The 22,891-nt window shown below is 40.0% G+C and overlaps 3 protein-coding genes across 5 annotated transcripts; all 3 read right to left on the minus strand.

Moving 5' to 3' along the window:
• Window positions 1–590: 590 nt before the first annotated feature.
• On the minus strand, window positions 591–5,593 carry fam76b (family with sequence similarity 76 member B). The gene is made up of 10 exons (XM_080040481.1): window positions 5,073–5,593; window positions 4,144–4,208; window positions 3,981–4,035; window positions 3,674–3,829; window positions 3,396–3,580; window positions 3,112–3,162; window positions 2,936–3,013; window positions 2,659–2,794; window positions 2,443–2,544; window positions 591–1,826 (listed from the first exon to the last, which is right to left on the minus strand). Exons 1-10 carry the CDS (start codon window positions 5,157–5,159, stop codon window positions 1,737–1,739), a joined length of 1,005 nt encoding a protein of 334 aa, XP_079896607.1. The 5' UTR covers window positions 5,160–5,593; the 3' UTR covers window positions 591–1,736.
• Window positions 5,594–6,885: 1,292 nt separating this feature from the next.
• mtmr2 (myotubularin related protein 2) lies at window positions 6,886–16,319 on the minus strand. The gene is made up of 16 exons (XM_080040724.1): window positions 16,103–16,319; window positions 15,155–15,245; window positions 15,022–15,045; window positions 14,842–14,905; window positions 12,503–12,597; window positions 12,304–12,408; window positions 11,917–12,021; window positions 11,745–11,828; window positions 11,241–11,390; window positions 10,966–11,154; window positions 9,836–10,021; window positions 9,526–9,732; window positions 9,328–9,420; window positions 9,122–9,235; window positions 8,800–8,976; window positions 6,886–8,673 (listed from the first exon to the last, which is right to left on the minus strand). The coding sequence occupies exons 1-16, from the start codon at window positions 16,180–16,182 to the stop codon at window positions 8,509–8,511; spliced, it is 1,929 nt and encodes a 642-aa protein (XP_079896850.1). The 5' UTR covers window positions 16,183–16,319; the 3' UTR covers window positions 6,886–8,508.
• Window positions 16,320–18,034: 1,715 nt separating this feature from the next.
• Window positions 18,035–20,856, minus strand: cwc15 (CWC15 spliceosome associated protein homolog). Of its 3 annotated transcripts, none has more exons than XM_080040647.1 (7): window positions 20,810–20,856; window positions 19,919–20,063; window positions 19,299–19,411; window positions 19,057–19,157; window positions 18,849–18,959; window positions 18,570–18,718; window positions 18,035–18,460 (listed from the first exon to the last, which is right to left on the minus strand). In XM_080040647.1, exons 2-7 carry the CDS (start codon window positions 20,047–20,049, stop codon window positions 18,331–18,333), a joined length of 735 nt encoding a protein of 244 aa, XP_079896773.1. In that variant the 5' UTR covers window positions 20,050–20,063; window positions 20,810–20,856; the 3' UTR covers window positions 18,035–18,330. The 3 variants fall into 3 exon arrangements, with proteins under 3 accessions (XP_079896773.1, XP_079896774.1, XP_079896775.1); XM_080040648.1 differs by having other exon boundaries at window positions 19,919–20,074; window positions 20,810–20,850; XM_080040649.1 differs by having other exon boundaries at window positions 19,919–20,060; window positions 20,810–20,836.
• Window positions 20,857–22,891: the final 2,035 nt, after the last annotated feature.

Below are 22,891 nucleotides of genomic sequence, written 5' to 3' on the forward strand. Positions count from 1 at the left end.
GTTTTCTTTTAAAGGGATTACATTATTAATTCTTGTTATTTTCTGCCCCTAAACATCTCATAAATCTCTGTACTATCAGCCAAATACTTACCACTTATAACTTACAATTGACAGCTGTATTGTATATAAGTATTCTACTCCATGTACAGTAGGCAATATCGTTTACATTATATTATTAATTCATGCTTTATCTCTACATTTTAGTTTTTTGCACAAAATGTCAATGTGTATTAGGTCTCAGATTTTCTCTTTCCTTGTGTGTTCTTCATACATTCTTTTTAAAATGTTACATTGAGCAAACAAATTTCTGTCCCCTAGGGGGGGCATGACAGAAAATAATTGAGAACCACTGCCTTATCCTATCCACTCCAGCTTCCCTTGGTCAACAGGTTTTCAGTATGAATCCCAAAATCAGACCCCTCTCAGCTCTCAGGCTCGATTTTTGCAATTTGGAAGCAACCATCTTAACGTTCATGTATCAGGGTGTTGTAAAATGACACAAATGTAAAGTTCAGTTTGTAGTTGTGAAAACGTTTTTTTTCTTCATTTTTCTATTTACTTTACAATATCATATCATAACAATTGAGGTCCCAAACATCTAAAACATTTAAGTCTGAGGTTAAACAGCTTTATAGTCAAAAAATAAAACCAAACAAAAAGACAGTAACTGTTAAGACAGTTTTAATAGTTTTAAAACACTTGGTTTGTAAAATAGTACAAAATTGATCCTGGACGCCACAGTATGAAACCAGCCCAATAATGCAAGTTGATAGGTGTGTTCCTTTAAAAAGCATCTTCTACAGACATGTTAAGTTCAACTGGCCTTACCATACACATACTGTACTCACTAAAACATATACAAGCAATAGTTTAAATATAATGGCTGACCCCAGTAATACATTTACAAGTGATTCTTAAAAAACAAAATAAAAAGGGAAGGGTAGAGGAGAAATCCAACCACAATGCCAACTGGTATCTGGCAGTAAAATCATGCAGTATTACAATCGTTCCACTAAAGAGAAACAGCAAAGTACTACAGCTGTCACACAGTGAGAAAGAGGGCAGCCGAGAGGCGTCCCTCTATCAGACAGACAGTGTTTTAAAGAGTTCATTGGTTTTGATTTATGAATTGTTACTGAGAGAGAGTTTGACAGTTGAGCAGCAGCTCGGTGGTCTCCCTTCCCACGTTTGCATACATTGTAAAGTTGCGAAAGGTCTCCAGTGAGGAGAACTAGTCATCCACAAAACGCACCAATTTAGAAAAATATAACTAATTGCTATTGAACAAAACCCCAAAATGTGGGATATTCTCTTAGTATGTTGTGAGGAAATAAAAAAGCTAAGAAATACAGTTGAATAAATAAATTGCATGACATCCATAAAAACTGAAGTGGATCCATCAAGTCGAGAGGATGCTATCCACGTTATACACACCATGCGTTTTTCTTTTGGCCCGGCAGTGTTTGAAAACGAGGGCTCCAACCTCTCCACTACATCCAAAGTCCCAACCTCATTATCAGGTGAAAAAAGTTGCCAGAAAATATCTAAAATATGTCAACATTTAGAGAAAGGGTTCTTTGATTTCAATTGATTTTCCATGGATAACATGGTCTCTGGCTTTTACTAATTCAGAAGTGATCGATGTCGATGGCAATGAGGAAACACAGGAGGGAGACTCTCACAGTGTTGCAACAATGAAGCCGCTCTGTGTCGTTGCCTCGCTGGCTGGCCTATTGTTAGGGCATCAGCAGTGAGCTTCCTGTCCGGTCAAACTTTTTTCCTTTAGAGAGGGCAGCCACTTGTTTCATCAAATCCCTGTTCTTGGTCTGTAGAAGCAAAGGATCAACGTGTTAGAAATGACATGCATAGTTGGGATCCTTTAAACACCTTAGTGGAGGCCAAGCATGAAATCAAAAGGCACATTTATGTTGCAGTCTACCCGAAGGCATTTTAATTTCCCAAAGCTTAAAGCTAAAGGGTTTTGCCCATCATAAGTTGTACTGATCAAACATCAGCCCCACTGAAAAAAAAAACAATCTCGTTTAAAAGATAGCACCAAGGAGTTTGAAAGGAAATTACTTAACTGCCGTACCCATAACAGACTGCAAACTTATGCAATGATCATCAGTGTATCACAGTCGTACATATGTTGCATGCACAGACTTGATGTAGGTCCAGATACTCAATACCATTTTCAAGCTATTTATTTGAAATTCTTATAGTGAAAAGCTTTACCACCTAACCTATTGTGTGCACCCATTCTGACTTGAGATCACTTCAGCAGTAAAAAAGTAAACACATTCAAGATAAATCAACACAGCATCTTCCTTTGGGACATCAAGTGGTTTGCTAAAGAGTTTAACAGTGTTAAAAATCAAAAGACAAAAAAAAAAAGTTAATACAATATGATGTTGAAAAACTATATGAAAAACACAAGTTCACCTGCTGTATCTCCATGGACTCTTTGTGCGATTTCTCCATTTGGTTCATCTTCACCCTCATGTTGGATTCCTGGTACTGAAAGTCTGCTTTGATCTCTGTGAGCTAGAGAGAGGGAGAGAGAAAGAGAGATGGGGGGGTGTGGTTATAAATCACAAGTCACCAAATGATTCAGCTTTGACTCATGTGTGCTGAATGGTCGGGTGAGGCTGGTGATACCTTTCGGTCCTTCTCCAGAATAGTTTGATCCTTCTGCTGCAGGAGCCTCTTCATCGACATCACTTCCTCTTTCAGTTGGCTGATCTGGATGAAGTTGTCCGTTCCTCCGGAATCCATGGACTGGGTGATGGAACTGCTGTTAGGGAGAGAGAGGATAGGAGAGGAGCATTAAACCACAGGGCTGAGGGTCGAAATTCAACACGTGGAATGGATTTTTTATTTTTTTTTAAAGTAGACAGCGCGTGCTTTCCTCAAACTATTGCGAATCTTATCGCACCTGTCCCCGTTGGATGGCTTCATGTCCAGTTTTGGTTTCTTCTTTGGAGTCTCCTTCTGGATTGAAGACGATTTATGGCTGTAAGGGGAAAATCAAAATGGCAATGTACAATTTAGGCATTAAAAACTCTTTCTGATGCGTGTCATGCGGTTCAAAACAGGAAGGAAAAGTTTTACCTCTGCTTCCACAGTCCCTGCTCCTGCTCAGGACTCAGGCTCCCACTCAGTCTGAGAAAAAAAAGATAGCCGTGTGTCACAGGGAAGGAACTGTACAACTCTATATCTTTTTAAATTCCATTATCTTTTGAAAGCCATACTTTGCATATTTTTTTTATTTCCGTTATATAGTGATCACGGGATAGATCACGAGATAATAGAATAAAAAAATATATATACATGCAAGTATGGCCGCTAAGGGCTTCCGTAGAACTGCAAGAGAAGTGGCACAGCGGAGGACATACTTGTGATGAGAGCTGCTGTGTCTGTGTTGGTGGTGGTGGTGGTGATGGTGAGGTCTGGAGTGGTGGTCTTTCTCGTTGAGGGACGAGGAGTTGGAGGAGCCGAAGCCCTTCCTCTGCTCCTTGGTCTTCTGCAGGACGCGGCGATAGGACAGGGTGCAGAGCCAGCACAGCAGTTTCCCATCCACCTGTGAAGACAGTGGGTCACAAGATTCCCTTAACCATTCAAATGATGACTGTAAGTGTGTGTGAGAGTGAGTGTGTGTGTGCAAGGTTGGTACCTTTCGCCTACCCTCCTCCTTTCGGTCGAAGGCGCATTGCTGTTTGCACTGCTCACAGGTCTGTGGAGGTCCATATTTCTTCTCTGAGTTGGTACAGCGCTGGCATTTTGTGCCGATGAAGGCTGCAATGATGTTACAGTACTGGCAGGGTTTGGGCTGGAAAGGTAAGAACGACATAGACAAAGTTTAAAAAGCGTATTTGACTATTTCACTACGTGACTGTGAACAAACGTACACAGAGTTCTACTGCACTGAAAAGTGCATCAGGTAAATAAATAAATAAAAACAGGAAAAACTTGTTACTCACTGTTCCAAACTGTTTGACATTCTGGGCACATTTCTTGCAGATTGTATTGGTTTTACTGGAAAGAATAAACACTGTGGTTACATTTAAAACAAAAATGGCAAAATTCACTATATTAGCATAAATAGAAGCAGTACTTCTTCTATTGGAGCACATGATGTCTCACCTTTCCTGCTGGAACTCAGACCTACAGTATGTGCACTTCACTATGGGATGTGCAATGCGACACTCCTGTTGTGGTGGTGACAAAACAAAGAAATGTCAGTGCTCTCATTAGACTCTGTCAGCAAAGACTGACAACAACTCAATTGTGCAACGGACTCAATAGGAATTAATGAACGCCTCATAAATCATATCTCAGCACTCCTTGACATTTATTGTGCAACAACTCTTGGGATCAACATCTGTGGAAATGCACAAGAAGTACAGACGGACATGGGTGGGTGTACTTGTAACTGCTATTGTTCAACAATATGTCATCATCACAATCAGGAGGCTGGGGCGCATAGGGAAACCAGTGACTTTAGATGGCATTGGCTAATACTTAAACAACCCTGATTGAGAAATCAAACTGGATTATTCACCATCAGTTGATGATTGGGCTTTAACCACACTGTGCAAAGGAAAGTACGGAAGGATTATTTAATTTATTTATAGAGTGATACAACTGTCCATCCTTTTTGCCTTAAAAAACTTGGACCACCTAGCCCAGGATTGTCCTCAACTACTAAAAACACTGCTGTCTTGCAGTCAGTTCCCCAGTTTAAAGCTCTACAGGAGCAACAAGTTGGCAGTGATGTACATTAGAGGAAATTCTTCAAAGTAGTATCCTCGGAATGCCTCGTGAATTTATAATAAACTGGGAAAGATGAGGCATTTATGTGTTATTACCTCTTTATTCAGTCTTAGTCTATGGTTATTAACAGCTAAACAAGGCTGCGGTTAAGGTATTAGCGTGTCCAGGTTGGGAAGATAAACACTGTTACATAACCTCAGCCGATCTCTTACATGCTGCTCGTCCTAACACCATCACAACCGGCCCACAACAACAACAATAATCCTCCATCCCACTAACACACACATTCAGTGAAATACCTTGCAGAGCTGCTGGCCCTGCGACAGCTCCTCGAAGGGATACCGCTGGTTACACTTCGTGCAGGCGTACAGAGCCGACGTTGCCATTCTCGTTCACTCAACTAATGTCACCGGGTTAGAAGAGGTGAGCGTAGTCCAGCTGCAAACCCGACGGATTAACGGCCCTATTTCCCCTCTAGCCGCTTGCTAATTGAGAACTGAAGAGACCGCATACATATACACACACAGACAGTGTTGGCATCCAGCGTCGGCTAACGGTAGCTAACTCGGCTAGGTAGGGCAACAGAGAAAATAGCTAAGCTGGAGGGAGCAGGCGAGGAACAATAAAAACTCCCAAATAATCTGTGATCTCTAACTGCTCACGAGCTGTCCAGCCGGGCTAGCTTGAGGCCGACCGTTAGTTCTGCCGACACACAAGCAATTCGTCCATATAGATCTACCGATTTCTATTAAGTTTCCACTGTGCTCGCCAAGAAATGTATTTTCCTGTTTTCCTTCTCTCTCTTTTTGTATCAACGCCGTCGTCGTCTTCGTCATGTAACCGGAAGCGGCCCAGAGAAGAAAGAAAACCTATCGCGACACAAACATCCGTCCGCGGGATTCACATTTTAAAACGCGCAGAGCCAATCACATGTGAGGATTCATTCGACAAAGCTCCACTACTAGATAATCATGCCATTAAAACTTGCACTTTTTTAAAACTATTTTGGCTTATTTTCTTCTTGTCTTATTTCATGCTAGGCCATGAAGAAGGCCCAGAGTGTACATTTAGGTGTCTAGTATTCTACCAAACCTTGTCTGTTAGCGTCTTTTCCCAAATATCTCAACTTCTAAAGCGTTTTAATCAACTAAACTTCCCAAGAACCATTCTGAAGGTTATTGCTGAAGGATATGTTGTTAATTGTTTGATTAATGATACATTTTGTCCGTAAAAACTAGCTGAAAATGCCTTTTTAAGACCTGTAGCCTAGGCCTAGGCTACATAGGACTACTGTTTTGATTTATGAAATTAAAAAAGGCTGTATCCAAATAATTTTCTGTTAAAACTGTGGACACTAATATGTTGTTAAAAAAACATCCATATTATTTTGAAGTCTGCTATTTCCTATGTAATAAAATTCATCTTCAGGTTTGCATAGTAGCCAACCACTCTGCAGTATAGCTGCTAGAGTGTACTGAGGTCCCGAGGCCCTACACTGAAAGTAACAATATAATTACAAGTCTGCAGATACATTTGCAAACACGTTTTTTAAACTTCAGTTTGTGGCCATGTAGCCAAGCGACTGCCCACGATTCATAATTTGGGTAATACCCATTACCTAGTAATAGTAACTCCTTTATATTAGAAATACATTTGAATATTTCGTTTGTGTATATGGCAGAGATCGAATTTTCATGTTTCATTGTTTTTATTATAAATAAATGTTTTGGAATAGATTGATTGGTAATAAATAAGTTCAACATAAATATTTTGCTAATAAATAAGTTTAACATAAATATTTTTGCTAAATTGCCTTCAGGAGATGTACTAGGCAGGACTTTATTTCATTATTATATATATATATATTTTACAGTTAAAACAAACTACTCTCTAATGGACATACTATAGAATCATTTTCAAACCAAATAAGTGTTTCTCCATAGTTTCTGTCTCATTTGTTGTGTTGTTTTCATATGTGACAACTTAACAATCAGTAGAAGAAATAGGGAGAGCCTTGCTGGATTGTAGGCTAAAGAAAACCCAAAAGTTTCATCCATATAACATTTTAGTGACAAAATAAAGGAGCTCAAAAGTTGACTAGATTTTATCAGCAATTTTATTAATTTAACATGTTTACACATTTTGACAGTACAGTTTGATATTGTTGTTGCCTGCAGTTTGTGAATTTCCAAAAACAAGTTTTGAAACAGTGAAGTACACACAGCGTCGGGACTTCACTTCAATCGCGTGGTCACAAATTAAAAAGTGGACATTTTTAAAGGGAAAGTGATTCAGTATAAGTGGTGATACATAATTATTTTTAAGTATGCTAAAGTTTTCTGATCTATTGCAGTCTAATATTACCCTCCGATACTGTACATTTCAGACTTTAAATCACTTTGATATATTTCTTCATTTAGAATAAAAGGCACTCTTTTTCTCATCTATTATTGTAAGACCATAATTATAACCAGATATAATTAATGCTAATGCTACTAGGATTCTGTTTCCACATGACCCACTATGGCTAAATCCCAGAAATATGGAGGGTGTAGTGAACAAACCATGCTGACTCCTTGATGTTGAGTCTGGTGGTTATTGTAAGAAATCACCTGTGCAGTTGAAAAGGCTGACTCAAACTGTTTAACCTTGGCAGTTAAACACTTTCCTCTTGTTATTCTTCTGGTCTGTCATTTAGAGCAAGGCACAGGTTCATAGTCATTTAACTCAAAAACCACTCTAAGCAAATCATTAGTCGTTACACATTCTGCTGCGTATAAAAACAAAGATTGGCTGACACTAGCTTTGGAGAGCATCTGTACGAAATGTTCACATTTGTCATTCTGAGTAAATGACCACTAACTGGGACAAATGAGCTTTTGCATATTATGTGAGGCTTATTAATATTACATGGGAACATCTCTCATCAATGTATGACACTAGACAGAGGGTATTTATGAGCCATAAATACCTGTCCAGACTAATGCATAATAAATAATGTTAACTAGTTAGAAAAATGAAACTTACAAAAACTTAACTCACTCAATGAGAGTGATGCCATACATGACACATTATATGTTCGTTAAAAAATTAAAACAAAAACATAATAGCTATTTGGTCATAACAATCTAAAAGTGGAGTGAAAACAACTCGCCAAATTATGTTAATGCACTCTAGGACTATCGTTTTACTATTAGAATAAGCTAACATTACAGCCCTTTAGCCATGTCCTGAGCCATTTACTGTAGCTGGTTTTATTACTACAGGATTTAGCTCAGGGTAATTTTGCAGCAAAGTACATCTTCAAAATTGCTTCAGCTTTATCGCTTTCAGATCATTACCTAGCAAAATATTTGCAGTGTAGTGTTCCTATGAAGTGTATTATAAGGCATACTATATTATCTTACCCACATAATATTTAAGCGTATTTTTAAAAACTATCAACACTGATTGTAGGTAGTTTGACATCGTAAACCGTACTCACTAGTCTGGTTACATGTCCTTTCTGCTGTGGAGGAAGAGTACAATATGACTGTAGTGAAGCACTCGGAGACAGACTTTATGTGACCTGTGAGAGATGCAAGGACAATATTCTGCTTCGTATTAACACGGTGTGTCACCCAAAGAGGCAGTTTGGGACCCAGGTCTTTGATAGGTGCCAGGAACGGCCGTATGGCACTTTCTCACAAGTAGGATTCAGCCCGTACGACCGCCATCTAAAAAGATGACGTGGTGTCAAACAAAGGTCTGCACTGGAGTGATGGAGCGTGTTGGGGAACCCGCCCTCTCAGAGGAAGAGGAGGCAGAGCGATTGGTCACTTCTCTCTGGAGCTCGTCCACTCTCTTCTGCAGCTCGGCACGCTTCGCCAACAGCTCTTTGTAGCGCTGATGAACAGGTTCCTAGAATGAAATGTATGTGTTAAGCTCAAGATCAACCACTAAAGACAGAGCATGTATGGAGTGCAGACAATTTCCTTTGAAAACACTGATGTTACACCGCCCACACACACAGGTTTTTTGACATACCTGAGGTCTCATGCGAGGGTTCCAGCGGATGTAGTAGCCAACCCAAAGCTCTAGGTGGCGTAAACTGACTACAGGGAACAGCACATGGTTGGAATAGTTCACATACAAAGGATTGGTGAACTCTTCCAGCTGGCTGTTTATGTAAGACCACAGCGACACAGTCCTCTTGGGAAGATCCTGTAACGTAAAAGGCGTGGTCGTCATGGCGCTGGATGTACAACAGACCTCCATACCCTCAACAGACTTTCAACACGCGATCCGTCCGATATTCAATTTTTTAAAATCTCACTTTTGCAACCTCAAACATAAATAAGGCTCTTACTTCCTTCAACCTCTGCTGTTCGCTGTTACACAAGAATGTCCCGAACAGGCAGCTGTACAGGTGGTCCAGGATGGTGACCAGGAAGTACTCGTTAAATTCAAAGGCTGCGGGAAACTTAAAGTAAAAAAACAGCTTCATTAGATTATTTGTACGATAATGTAATTCTAAAGATTTTCCTCACATTGCCAGCACCGCTTGCTGCTTACCTGGCGAGTCAACTGCCAGACACAGTCGATGAACTGAATGAAAACAGGCGAGCGGTCTGCGTCCGTGTGGTTCTTATCACCGTGACCGATACGCTAAAGGAGATGGAGAAAGGACAGGAAGTGATGCAACTGGAGAGGCCTCACGGCACCTTTTATGGTTTTGTGGCACGTCCGAGGTGTGTAAGAAAATGCATTTACCAACTGGAAGCGGTGACCAAAGCTCAGCCACTCTTTCTCGAGCAGCACCTCAAAGCCGCGGATGGTGCGGTAGTAACCGTCCAGCATGAGCATGGCCAAGGAGGTGAGCTGGCCCGTGCGGTCCCAACCATCGCTACAGTGCACCACCACTGACGTTTTCCCAGACTCCACCTTGTCTGCAATCCGCAGCGCTCCTGCCATGATCAACTACACCCACACACACACACACACACACACACACCTTAATTTACTTAAATTAACCTCATTCTTCTCCATGTTCCCAATGACAGTGATGTATCATAATGCTGACTTTGATGTGCTCTAGCCAATGAGTGGACTCCAGATTGGAAAGCCAGTGGGAGTCCTCGATGTTTGGGTACACCACATCCTTCAGCTTGCGGAGCGACTCTCTCATCACGTGGATATTGTGAATATCCAAGAACACCAACTCAGCGTTTTGATACGCATCCTCGCTTTCATAACCACCCCCTTTCATCTGAAGGAGATAAAAAAAAGAAGTGGAGGGCATAGACGGATTATGAGATAATGGGCCCCTGGGCACAAACTCTTAAAGGGCCCCCCAATCGTCCCTGTCCAGTCAGTACACTGACTTTTCCACACAGATACATACAATTAATGGCAAAAACATATCAAGGAAGTCAGGATTTCCCACAGGATTTTGGGATACTGTTGGAGGGACCCTGTACCTTGTTGGGGTGTCCGGGGGCATGCAATTTTTTTACCGTTTTAAAGTAAAATGCATCAATCTGGTGCACTTTGAGAGGAAATTTTAGAGGCTATATCAAATCCTGAGATTATTATTTTTCAGATTTTCCTTAAACAGGCAGCACTCCTTACTCTGCAACTGTAAAAACAGTACAGTCCCATGCAGACCCATGTTCTATGATGGAGGCCCATTTCAACAGATTAAGGGTGGATAGCTACTTTTTATGAACAATTTAGAATTCACACATAGAAAGCTTATTTCTGTATGTGTCAGGGGTGCCTTCAAGGCCCCTCATGGAGCCCCTTAGACAGAGCTACTAATGCTGTTGTTTTTAACTTGCTTTTGTATTTCTCTCCTACTAGTTGAGGGGCCCATGATGAATTCTAGCTTGTTACATTTTAATGAGTATACTTATATTTAGGCTATTCCTTTTTGGACCCTGTTATTGACATCTTTGACTATGCAACATGAAAAGTTACAATCAGTATCTCTGGCTAAGGGCCCCCCTGAGCCCTTGGGCCCCTGTGCAGTAATCCACCCCTATATATATATATATATATATATATATATATATATAGACATATAGACAGATAGACAGATAGATAGATAGACAGATAGACAGATAGATAGCGAGAGAGAGAGAGGAGCACATCATTTTCTTATGATCTTGATAAAGACAGTTTTCCTTTTTTAAGAAAATATGTTGGCCAAACCTTGTTGGCGGCAGCGTTGACACTGGGCCTGGCATCAAAAATGAAGAGTTTATGGGACTGAGCGTTAGCATCCATGATGGCCTGGAGGTATTTCTCATCCTCTTTGCTGCGCTTCCCATTGACTCCGACCATGGGCTGACTGCAGCGAGTCACTGTCGCCTGGCTCTCTGGATGGATCCATGACAACACCTACACACAGAATAGAATAGTTGAACAGAATATCACTAGTAGCACGGGAGAGGAATGTTAAGACTCATGATTCACTGCTCACTCACAGGCATGCGTCCCTTTGCTCGGAAGGCAGCCACCCTCTTCAGCTCCTCGTCTGGTATGTTGACGGGCACCGCCAGAGTTGATGGGTAGGTGTCACACACCTCGTAGTGATCGTTTACTTTTGTTATCCTCCAGCTTTCATTGGGTATACCCTTTAAAAAATAATTCAGACAATAGACCAATGTAAAGAGCTTCCTTTGACATTAAAGGTGGAGTCAGCTGTTTTGTCCCACACTGAAAAAAGACCTGGTGTACACAGCCAAGGCTTGTGAAAATACAGGGTATGTAAACAAATGGGCCAACCGTAGTTGGCAACACGCCCATTTACAGAGTCTAGGCTGTGTATTAACACCAGATTTTTTTAAGCGCACACACAGTAGGTACAGGTAGCGGATCGTAAGGAGGTAGCCACTGATTTTGACAAAAGCGATTTCGACAACATGCATTCTTCAGTATTACTGACTCCAACTTTAAGCCAGGCAGTCTGACGGTGTAAGTTTAAATACCTGTCGTTTGTATTCCGAGACGGGGTCATACACCTTCCATCCGTTTTCGGGGAAGACTTGCCCATATTCAAAGGCAAAGATTTGCTATGGAGAGCAGGAGAGAAACTCATCAGTGGTGGGTAAACGGTGCAGCACATCTGTGTCAGAGACAGCGTGACTACAGATCACTCACCAACCCGTTGGAAACAGGAAAGGAAAATTTAATCAGCACTTCGAAAATGGACTTCCTCAGAGTGTCCTCCATTTGCTTGTGTGCAAATCGTAGATTACGCACATCCTGCAAAGAGGCAGAGCAGCAGGTCATGGCCAATGGCAGGGGTCAATAGCTATATGTAAACATAATTTCACAGCACTAAAGAAACAACAGGCGGTAAGGGCGGGCTATTGTAGATATTAAGCTTGTTCACAGGCTCACTCTTTCTTTATGACAGTGTTGTTTCACAGAGAGAATGTTCAATTGCTGTCAACTTCTGTGATGCCTATACGTCTTTGCATCCGTACACATCTGAATATGAAATAAGTTTAGATACTCCAGACTATATTTCCACGTCTTACTCACCTTACAAACTAGCCCATAGGACACATCCCCGCGGCTGGATGCGTTTCCAATCTTTTCAATACGACTCACCACTCCGAGAGGCAGGTCCAACACAAACGCTGGCTCCTGGAAACCAAACAATACATTAAAAAAAGGAGTCTATGAAATATGTACAGCGGTTTTTTTTGTTTCTTTGTTTTTAAGAATTCACTAATCATACCCTATCCATGCATTTGAAGAAAAGTCTGTAGTTGGTAACTATTACTGTTCCCCTCAGTGCTCCAATGAAAGGACAGAAGTAGGTGACTTCTTGGGCTATAGAAAAAAACAAGAAAACAAATCAATGTCCAAGCATATAACATTTCATATGTGTGTATATATATATGTGTGTATATATACTGTATATATATACAGTATCTCACAAAAGTGAGTACACCCCTCACATTTCTTCAAATATTTCATTATATCTTTCCATGGGACAACACTGAAGAAATGACACTTTGATATAATGTAAAGTAGTCAGTATACAGCTTGTATAACAGTGTAAATTTACTGTCGCCTCAAAATAACTCGACACACAGCCATTAATGTCTAAACTGAAGGCAACAAAAGTGAGTACACCCTAAGAAAAAATGTCCAAATTGGGCCCAAAGTGTCAATACTTTGTGTGGCCACCATTATTTTCCAGCACTACCTTAACCCTCTTGGGCATGGAGTTCACCAGAGCTTCACAGGTTCCCACTGGAATCCTCTTCCACCCATTCATGACGACATCACAGAGTTGGTCGATATTAGAGACCTTGCGCTCCTCCATCTCCCGTTTTAAGAAGCCCCAAAGATGCTCAATAGGGTTTATGGCTGGAGACATGCTTGGCCAGTCCATAACCTTTACCCTGAGCTTCTTTAGCAAGGCATTGGTCGTCTTGGAGGTGTGTTTAGGGTCATTATCATGTTGCAATACTGCCCTGCGGCCCAGTTTAAGAAGGTTGAGTGCACGTTTTCAGCGTCATACCAAGAGGTTGGCTTTGGAAAATAGACGTATGAATACTGCCAGCATTGCTGCAGGTCTTGAAGGGGTTGGGGGTCAACCTGTCAATGCTCAGACCATACGCCACACTCTGCATCATACTGGTCTGCATGGCTGTCGTCCCAGAAGGAAGCCTATTCTAAAGATGATGCAAAAGAAAGCCCACAAACAGTTTGCTGAAGACAAGCAGACTACGGACATGGATCACTGCAACCATGTCCTGTGGTCTGATGAGACCAAGATAAACTTATTTGGTTCAGATGGTGTCAAGTGTGTGTGGTGGCAACCAGGTGAGGAGTACAAAGACAAGTGTGTATTGCCTATAGTCAAGCATGGTGGTTGGAGTGTCATGGTCTGGGGCTGCATGAGTGCTGCCAGCAGTGGGGAACTACAGTTCATTGAATGCTAACATGTACTGTGACATACTGAAGCAGAACATGATCCCCTCCCTTCATAAACTGAGCCGCAGGGCAGTACTGCAACATGATAATGACCCCAAACACCCCTCCGAACGACCACTGGCTTGCTAAAGAAGCTGAGGGTAAAGGTTATGGACTGGCCAAGCATGTCCCCAGACCTAAACCCTATTGAGCATTTTTGGGGCTTCTTAAAACAGGAGATGGAGGAGCGCAAGGTCTCCAGTATCCACCAGCTCCATGATGTTGTCATGAATGAGTGGAAGAGGATTCCAGTGGCAACCTGTGAAGCTCTGGTGAACTCCATGCCCATGAGGGTTAAGGTAGTGCTGGAAAATAATGGTGGCCACACAAAATATTGACACTTTGGGCCCAATTTGGACATTTTAACTCAGGGGTGTACTCACTTTTGTAACCGGCAGTTTAGACATTAATGGCTGTGTGTCGAGTTATTTTGAGGGGACAGTAAATTTACACTGTTATATAAGCTGTAAACACGCTACTTTACATTGTATCAAAGTGTCATTTATTCAGTGTTGTCCCATGAAAAGATATAATGAAATATTTGAAGAAATGTGAGGGGTGTACTCACTTTTGTGAGATACTGTATGTGTGTGTGTGTGTGTGTGTGTGTGTGTGTATATATATATATATATATATATATATATATATATATATATATATATATATATATATATATATATATATATATATACACACACACACACAAAAGCTTACTTGCCTTAAAAAGTGCACTATGTAACTTTGGGTGTCAGAGAAGTAAACAATTTCTAAGGTATATTCTGGTAGATTCTAAACAAACTTTCCTCACCAAAAAATGTATCCCTGGAACACTGTTTGAATTTACAAAAAATACCTTAAAAGTAACTGTTGTTGTTGTTTAAAGCAGCAGGGCCCACAGTTCTGTTAACATAGTATAGTCTAACATTTGGTTCAGGGTGCCTCAAAATTAAAAATTAAAATAAAACTAAGAATTACATGTAGAGAAAATATGTATTTTAAACTAAATGTAAACACATCCCTGCACCTAAAACTGCATAGTGCAGCTTTAATGCAGGCAATCTGTTTATGATTTGAGCATAAAGAGAAACATACCCATGTCCTGCACAGTCTCATTTGGAAGCAACTGTGGTTCCTCTTTGTCTGAATCTCTAAATACCTGCCGGAAATACAAAATCAGAAACACATTTATGACTGAATGTGTAGCTAAGGTCATTATTCAAAGACACTTGATGGGTAGTTTTGTCATAGATGCGTTCGTGGCTTAGGGCATACCTTGGCAGGACCTTTGGGCTTAACCTAAAGGGTGCAGGGGAGAAAAAGAAGAAAGTCATGCTTCTGTTACTATCATTTCGTAGTCAATGATACAGCAGTGGAGTATGTGCGGACAATATGGCTATATACCAACCCTGAGCTCAGGGGAGAGTTCTGCAGAGTCAGAGGACATGGCAGAGGGCAGCTTGATCTGGGCGGAACGGTCGGAGCGAGAGGTGGAAGTACTGGTGAGAGATAACACATACAGTATGAGGGGAAATACTTTAGTCTGAGAAGGGCGTAACACACAGCCACACATCTCATTTCACTTCTGCCTAAACCACAGTTTGATTAAGCAATTGAATTGTCCCACCTAAAAAAGGTTATTGTTATAAAATAAAGAACTGTTTGTTATTTAATTTATGTTCATTTATGAGTTGACTAGCAACGTTTAGCTGTGTGAGTAAGTTAGGAAATCATGCTACATACTAGTGCTTTACCCATCATATTAGTCGACTGATACGCAATTATCAACTAATTTTGTGAATCAATGTTATGAAAGAAATGTATCAAGCAGCCACTAGTGGTTACAGCATCTCAACTAGAAGGATCTGCAGCTTTTCACTGTTTTTCAAACTTTGTATATGACATATTTTACAGGTTTTGACAGCTGCTTGGACAAAACGAGCAACTTGAAGGCGTCACCCTGGACTCTTGGATACCTTGTTATTGTTTTCTGACGTTTTGTAGCCAAACACATTAACACAACCGTGGATATTGTGGCTACTTTACAATCAGACTGTGCAAATTGATAACTTCATTTGCTTAATAATTCTTCTTTGTGATAAGGAGAAACTACAGCCGCCAATGACAGCAGACCTATTTTGCTGTCATAATCAGTGGTCGTTTAAAGGGACTCATTTTCCCAGGTTACAATGCGTGTGGTTTAATTAAGATTAGGAAAAGTGTATGAGGATAAGACATTGTTCATTTTTATCATGAAACATGTTATATTTAAGACGTTTGTTTTTTCTCTCCAAACTTTCAGCTAGCTTGACAGGCTCCGTGTTGTGTAGCGGTGGGTGATAGGGTAGCTATATACCTCGACAATGAATCAACACTTGGCTGTCGGGAAGAGGAGCGTTTCGAGCCCAAACTGTCGATGCTCCCACTCTTCTCCATGTCCTCTTGCTCGCTGTGGTTGGAAAACCGGCTGCACGAACCCTGAGTTAGCAACCGAGCTCCGTGAATCCACTGAAGAATGTCTTCAAATCCCCCCTCGGAGAACAGTACAGAGATTATGATCCCCCCACACAAAAGGAAGCTGCCATCTTTTCCCAGCAGCCTCTCAATCCCTGACCCGACCGAAGTTAAAGATGGCGCCCCCTGCCGAGAGTCGATTTATGGCATGCTGCCTTCTCTGTACCACGTACAAACCATTGTGTACTATTATAAGGGTAGATGAAGAAAGAAGAGATTTTACATAATTGTGTGAATGGGGAATAACTTGGGAAAAGCACTAGACTCCTTAAGAGACAAAGTGTTTAATTTGGTCATACTATTCTGGATACTCGATCAAGCTTAATCTATGATCTTTATTATAAAAAACTTAAAATGTATCCTTCCATTAGGGGAGAACGGGGTAAGTAGGCACACTTTTTACTCTAGTGAGAATTGCTCATCACCTAAACATCTTTCAATAGTCATTCCTACATTAAATTGAAGCTTAAGGTGTTGGCTTGAAATGTGTACCCCTCACTTTTTCTATCTTATTGTAAAAAAGAAGAAATTAATCGTCAAAGACACCCTTACACATTGTGACAACCAACCCCATCAAGGGGTCGGTTGTCACACACTATGGGGTTGTTTGTCACAATGTTATCTTAATGGGAATAATCTTAAAAAGAAGACGAGAAAGCAGAACTAAATTTGAACGTGTAATTGCATTGTCAAGTTGACAAATAGGCCTACATAACTTACTGTAGCCTTGGCAGCTGGTCTAGTTTGGGATGCACTGGGTTGTTTTGATTTTGTTGCCCTTTTTTCTTTTGCATGCTAGCTGCCTTTTCCTGCTCTATTCTCTCCTTCTCTGGGGTGTCAGTGAGGACACAGCTTGACAATTTCTTTCGTTATTGTGTTCCTTTTCTGGCTGCAGCCTTTGGATAACATGTGACAACCAACCCCCCAAAAAATTTGACGACCAACCCCAACTTGAATTTCTTGCTAGCATCAAGGCCAACAACCATCTGACAACTAATTAGCTTGCTAACCACAATCTAAACTATAGTTTACCCTTCACACTTTTTATGGGTAACAAGTGTTTTGTTATAAACCCATTGTGTAAAAGCCTAGAAGAAAAATACTGAGGAGCTAAATATTTTCAATTTGACATGAAAAACACAAACAGTCCTCTCACCTCAAATTCAGCAGTCTAACTCCAAGGAAGACTATGTAGGTGACCTCTGACCCCAATTGTGGATATTTACATACCAAATTTTCACAGACAGCGCCTTCTGGTTCCGAGATATAACGATTGTGACAACCAACCCGTGTGACAATTTACCCCGTTCTCCCCTATAATCATATTAATGCATTTCAGGTTAGCAAGTTCTCAAACAGTGTGTGCCACAGATAAAGAAATACCCTGTTTTTAGAAACCGATTGTTATTGCTCCATCTTTGACAGTAAATATGAAGTTTCCTTCAACACAAAACATTTTAGGACATAAATATTGTGATTTTAATTTTGTTGGTATCCAAAATCATTTGCATACTTCAAAAATAATATGAATACTCAAATTAAATATCAGTCTGGACTAGGTTCATAATAATATTCTCTCCACTTCAAGTTATTTGATTTTTCATGGTTCTTAAAAAGCTGCTTTTACATGATTGTAGAATAACCCAATGTAAAAAAACGTTTTTAGTTTAGGATTTTGCTCAATAAGAACTGTATAATAAATAAGTTCAGTGCGCAGACAAGATACAATTAAGAATTCAAGGTTTTGAAAACAAAAGCTGTCCACAGGTTCAGGCATCTCAGAGAAACAGCTTCAAGTCATTTTAAGCACAAGTCATTGTTTATTGAAATTAATAAAAATTAAAAAAATCCAGAAAGACTCAGATGTTGAATCAAATGTAACAATCCCATTCAACTTTTCACAAGCTTTATTCAGAGGATGGAATTCATCAACTGATTTATATACAACCTTTTACGTATGGTTTCAAAACGCTATCTATCATTCTTGCGACAGGATACAACTGGAGAGTGGAAACCAAAGAAGTTAGGTTTAAAAAAAGAAAAGAAATATAAATCAAGACATCCTATACTTTACTTTACATATTTCTCCATAAACTTTTTGTGGAACTCTGAGCGCAGGGTGTCATTTACAAAGCGTTTCTCTTTCCGTGCTTCGTCCACTCCTTTGGCGCAATTCTTGAACACAACATCGTCATCCCACCTAGAAAGATAATAACCAATTGTTGATGATAAGTGAATACAGAAGAGACATTTCCTTTTTTCAAATATAACATTCATGTTGTGCATACATGTGTGTGTTTGTGACATACCTTCTCTTGACTCTGAATGTATTCTGAACCGGGGTAATCTGTTGTTGTTGCTGCTGTTGTTGTTGTTGTCCTGCCAAATTAATCAATGGATTGCCACTCAAGATATTCTCCATGCGAATCCTCTCCTCCTCTGCCTTCTGCTCTCGCTCCTGTGATACAAAAAATAATAATTCACTGAACTCAAACCTCTTCCAAAAGGTAACCCATGGGTTAATTTGCTGCTTGTGCGGTCATGCGGTTCTTGCAGGTAAAAATGGCCGGTCTGAAATGTCACTTTACTTTGCGTTCTTGCTCCTCAGCCCGCTCCTTCTTAATCTTCTCCAGTTCTGCCAGAAGAGCCGCAGTGTCATCATCATCACTGTCCTCGTCGGAGTCCTCGTCCTCATCGTCCTATTAACAACAAAGAATCGGTGGTGAGGAAGGGAGCACAATGAGCTTAATGAGCTTAAAGAGCATTCGTCACCACCAAGTGTCCGCAAGCACTTACATCAGTGAGAGGGTCGTCAGCATCAAGGTTGGCTGCTGGGATCTGATCCAGTCTGGGCCTCTTTGAAGATGAAGATGAAGATGATGAGGATGTGGTGTGCTCTGGAAAATCAGGGTCGGTGCAGTATTTTAATTAGTTGTTCATATGTGGATAACCATTAGATAAAATGAAGAGACTTGATGGGGAATATACACACAAAAAATTTTATGAACATAACGTCAAACATCTCCAGAGACACCCACCTCTTGGTCCTCTCTCTCTGGTCTTTTCACGGACAGCTACACGCTCCCTCTCTTCCAGCTCCCTGCGGAAGTCACGGGCACGCACCTCCTCGGGGGCATCCTGGGTAGGTTGCCTGAAGACAGCAGAATATTCGGGAAGGAAAAATGTTTTAACTATAAATATTACTTATAATATTTTGCTTGCAGCATATTTCCCTCCTTCAGCATGAACAGACAGGCGATGCAGAAGGTAACAGTCCAGGAAGTATGCAACACATCGTTACTCAAAGTAGTTTATTCCTTCTGCTATTAGCTGCTGAAAACAGACTTCACCAATTTTAAATGACTGTTATTTATTCTAATTTACTGTTTGTTTTTTATATAGTTATTATTGTTACTTATTATACCTTCTTCTGTTCTGTCCCATGTCCTTAACATGTTTCCTTTGATTTTATCATTGGTTGTCTGTTTTATGATGGATGGTGGATGTATGGCTGGGACCTATGGCTACGAATGAATTGCCCCTTTGGAGATAATAATACTGTACGTAAATCAGTGCTGTGCTCAGCATCCAGCAGTGCATCCAGCGACACACTGTTTCCAACCAAGAGCTCAACTCCATTCACGTTGCATCTGCTGACCTGTACTTGATCTTCGTGTGACCTGGAAGATCTCGACTGGAATACTGCTTGGACAGGGCACTCAGGTCCCCTTCTCCTTTACCCCTCCCTCCTCTCGCGGGCTCAAACGTTGGTCTGGCAGCTGTAGTCATCTTCGATGGCTCTGCTGTGGCAACACGTAAGAAATGAGCAGACATTAGTATAATTAATAAAGTCAACTTTTCAATGATGAAGCAGCAGCCCACTCGTTTCACTCTCACAACGAATGGCACATGTTACAGAAGTTTGGATACAGCAGTGGCTAGAGAAAGATCAGGAGGCTCTGCTGCTCAGAATTAAACATTGCACAGAATGTCTGCAGCAGAGTAGTGAAACAATTATAATTTACAGATAATATATTCTTGAAATAATGTAGTTGAGTACAGCATTAATATTAATGAGTATATCATCACACACACAGGGATAATGAGTTATGCTGCTACAGAAATGAAATAGCCAATTTCCCAACTGCGGCAAGTTCAAACTGTTCTCTCGTCAAATATAAAGCATAAAGAACTTTCAATAACAAGCTAAGCAACATATTGGACCAGGGGGTTGGTTTCGTAATATTAATAGCGCAAACACCAAGGTTAGTGTTATCATGTCTTTATGGGACATATACTCGCCATTATTGGGCAAATAATCAGTTATCTATCTATTGTTAACTACAAAACACAAGCTAGGTAGCTAGCCAATACAGCTAATAAGTTGCTAGCAGGCTCGGGTAAATCAACGCTGTTGATGAAAACAATACTATTCCGCGCGACTTTATATCGTCAAACAGGAATTAAATATATGTTATATTAGTTGAAATATGACTAAGATTGACAAAATGTGCATTTTATAGATGAATTTTAGAGCAATAATACTTACAAAGCTGCTACCACTTTTTTTCCCCAGCACACGACAAAGCAAACCCGACCGAAGAAATGACGTCACGTCCTGTAGAAACCTGTGCGTGGGAATGATGCCTTCAAGAATCACTGGGAAATTAGATAACCCATATTAATGTACATTCTAAATGAATATCATTAAATACAACGTTGGCAATATTCAGCTAAACATAAAAAATGTGTTTCTGTAAAAGAAGTGGTACTCAACAAATAGTCATCAGTTTCTACGTTTTAAAGTTTTTTTCGATTGCTAAACCACAGTGGGCACAACTGTAGCTCAATGTGCAAAACTCTAACTACAGTCTGCACTACCAACAGTCACTGGAGCTGAACAGTTCACCTCACCTGCAAAATCATAGACATAATATTGCAAAATAGTCTCAGTGCAGCAAACACTATGAATTGTCCTCACTGAGATAACACACACTGTCACTCAGAATATGCTCAGAGTACAAACACTAGCATCAAACCCCAATACATAAATTACAAATCTTTAATCTTTAATCTTTACAGTTTGAATAATTTGTGTTATTTCACACAAATTACGTAATATTTTCTTTGATGAAAGGGTGAAATTCTTTCACATGAAATTGTTTATTTTATAACATAGCCTACCAGTTTTTTTTAGGAAAACAAAAATAAATTAAAATCAGAAGTTTGCTTCAATAGATACACATTTTGTATATTTTATTGAAAACATTTCCAAGTATTTATCCGTGTAAATATTCTATAATTATAATACAGAAATCTATCCTGTAATGTTGTCATTTACTGTGCTGGAAAATTCGTATTACAGATGCAACTTTAGATTTTTGCAGATTGGGTTGCACTCTCAACCCTGCCTCTCTCAATGAGAGACCATGATTCACAACAGGGTCTATCAGTGTAGCCCTTACTGTATTTCATCAGACATTACAGCTCTATGTCTTCCTCCACACATCCACACTCTCACTGCCACTCTTCTCCCTCCAACAACCTGTCTTCATTGGTCCATTTCCCAAAAAATATATATTTTTGAGCTTTCCCTTTATACTGTATATGTTCACTAACAAGTCTAAAACAAGACATCTTACAGTAGTGTTTCAGTTGAAATTGCAATCTGCAGTGTTTGAAATGCACTAGGCATTCATTCTGTTTTGAATGTGTGGTTTACAGTTGTGGCAGTAGTGTGTTAGTGTTTGAAAAAAAGGGCTGGAAATCCACAGTGTTGTGCAGGCTGTGGTTAAGCCATGAGATAGGTGTGTAGAGTTTTGAAAATTGTGTTTAGCCTTCCCACTTTCTACCCCTTAAGGGCGGCCCTGCCTACATGTTTACAATTTTCAAAACTCTACACACTTATCTCATGGCTTAACCACAGCCTGCACAACACTGTGGATTTCTAGCTCTTTGTTCAAATGCTAAAACACTAGTGGCACAACTGTAAACCACACATTCAAAACAGAATGGATTTCAGACTAATGCATTTCAAACACTGCAGATTACAATTTACTGTAAACTGAAACACTAAGAAGGTGTCTTGTTTTGGACTTTTTAGTGAACATACTGTATATACAGTATAGGGAAGGCTCAAAAATAAAAATAAATTAAATGGACCAATGAATGTTGTTGGTTGTTGGAGGGAGAAGTGTGGCAGTGAGAGTGTGGATGTGTGGAGGAAGACCTAGAAGACATTGAGCAGTAATTTTTGATGAAATACAGTAAGAGCTACACTGATAGACCCTGTTGTGAATCATGGTATCTCATTGAAAGAGACAGGGTTGAGAGTGCAACCCAATCTGCAAAGATCTAAAGTTGCATCTGTAACACGGATTTTCCAGCAAACAAACAGCTTACAGTTGCATCCTTATAGTAAATAACAACAGGAATTGATTTCTGTATTACAATTATAGAATATTTACACGGATAAATATTACATTTGGAAATATTTAAAAAAATATATAAAATATGTATCTATCGAAGCAAACTTCTTATTTCCATTTATTTTTGTTCATACGTAAACATAACAGCTATGTTATAAAATAAACAATTTCATGTGAAATAATGTCAGTCTTTCCTCAATGAA

This window comes from Ammodytes marinus (assembly GCF_949987685.1).
Source record: "Ammodytes marinus genome assembly, chromosome: 14".
Lineage (NCBI taxonomy): Eukaryota > Metazoa > Chordata > Actinopteri > Uranoscopiformes > Ammodytidae > Ammodytes > Ammodytes marinus.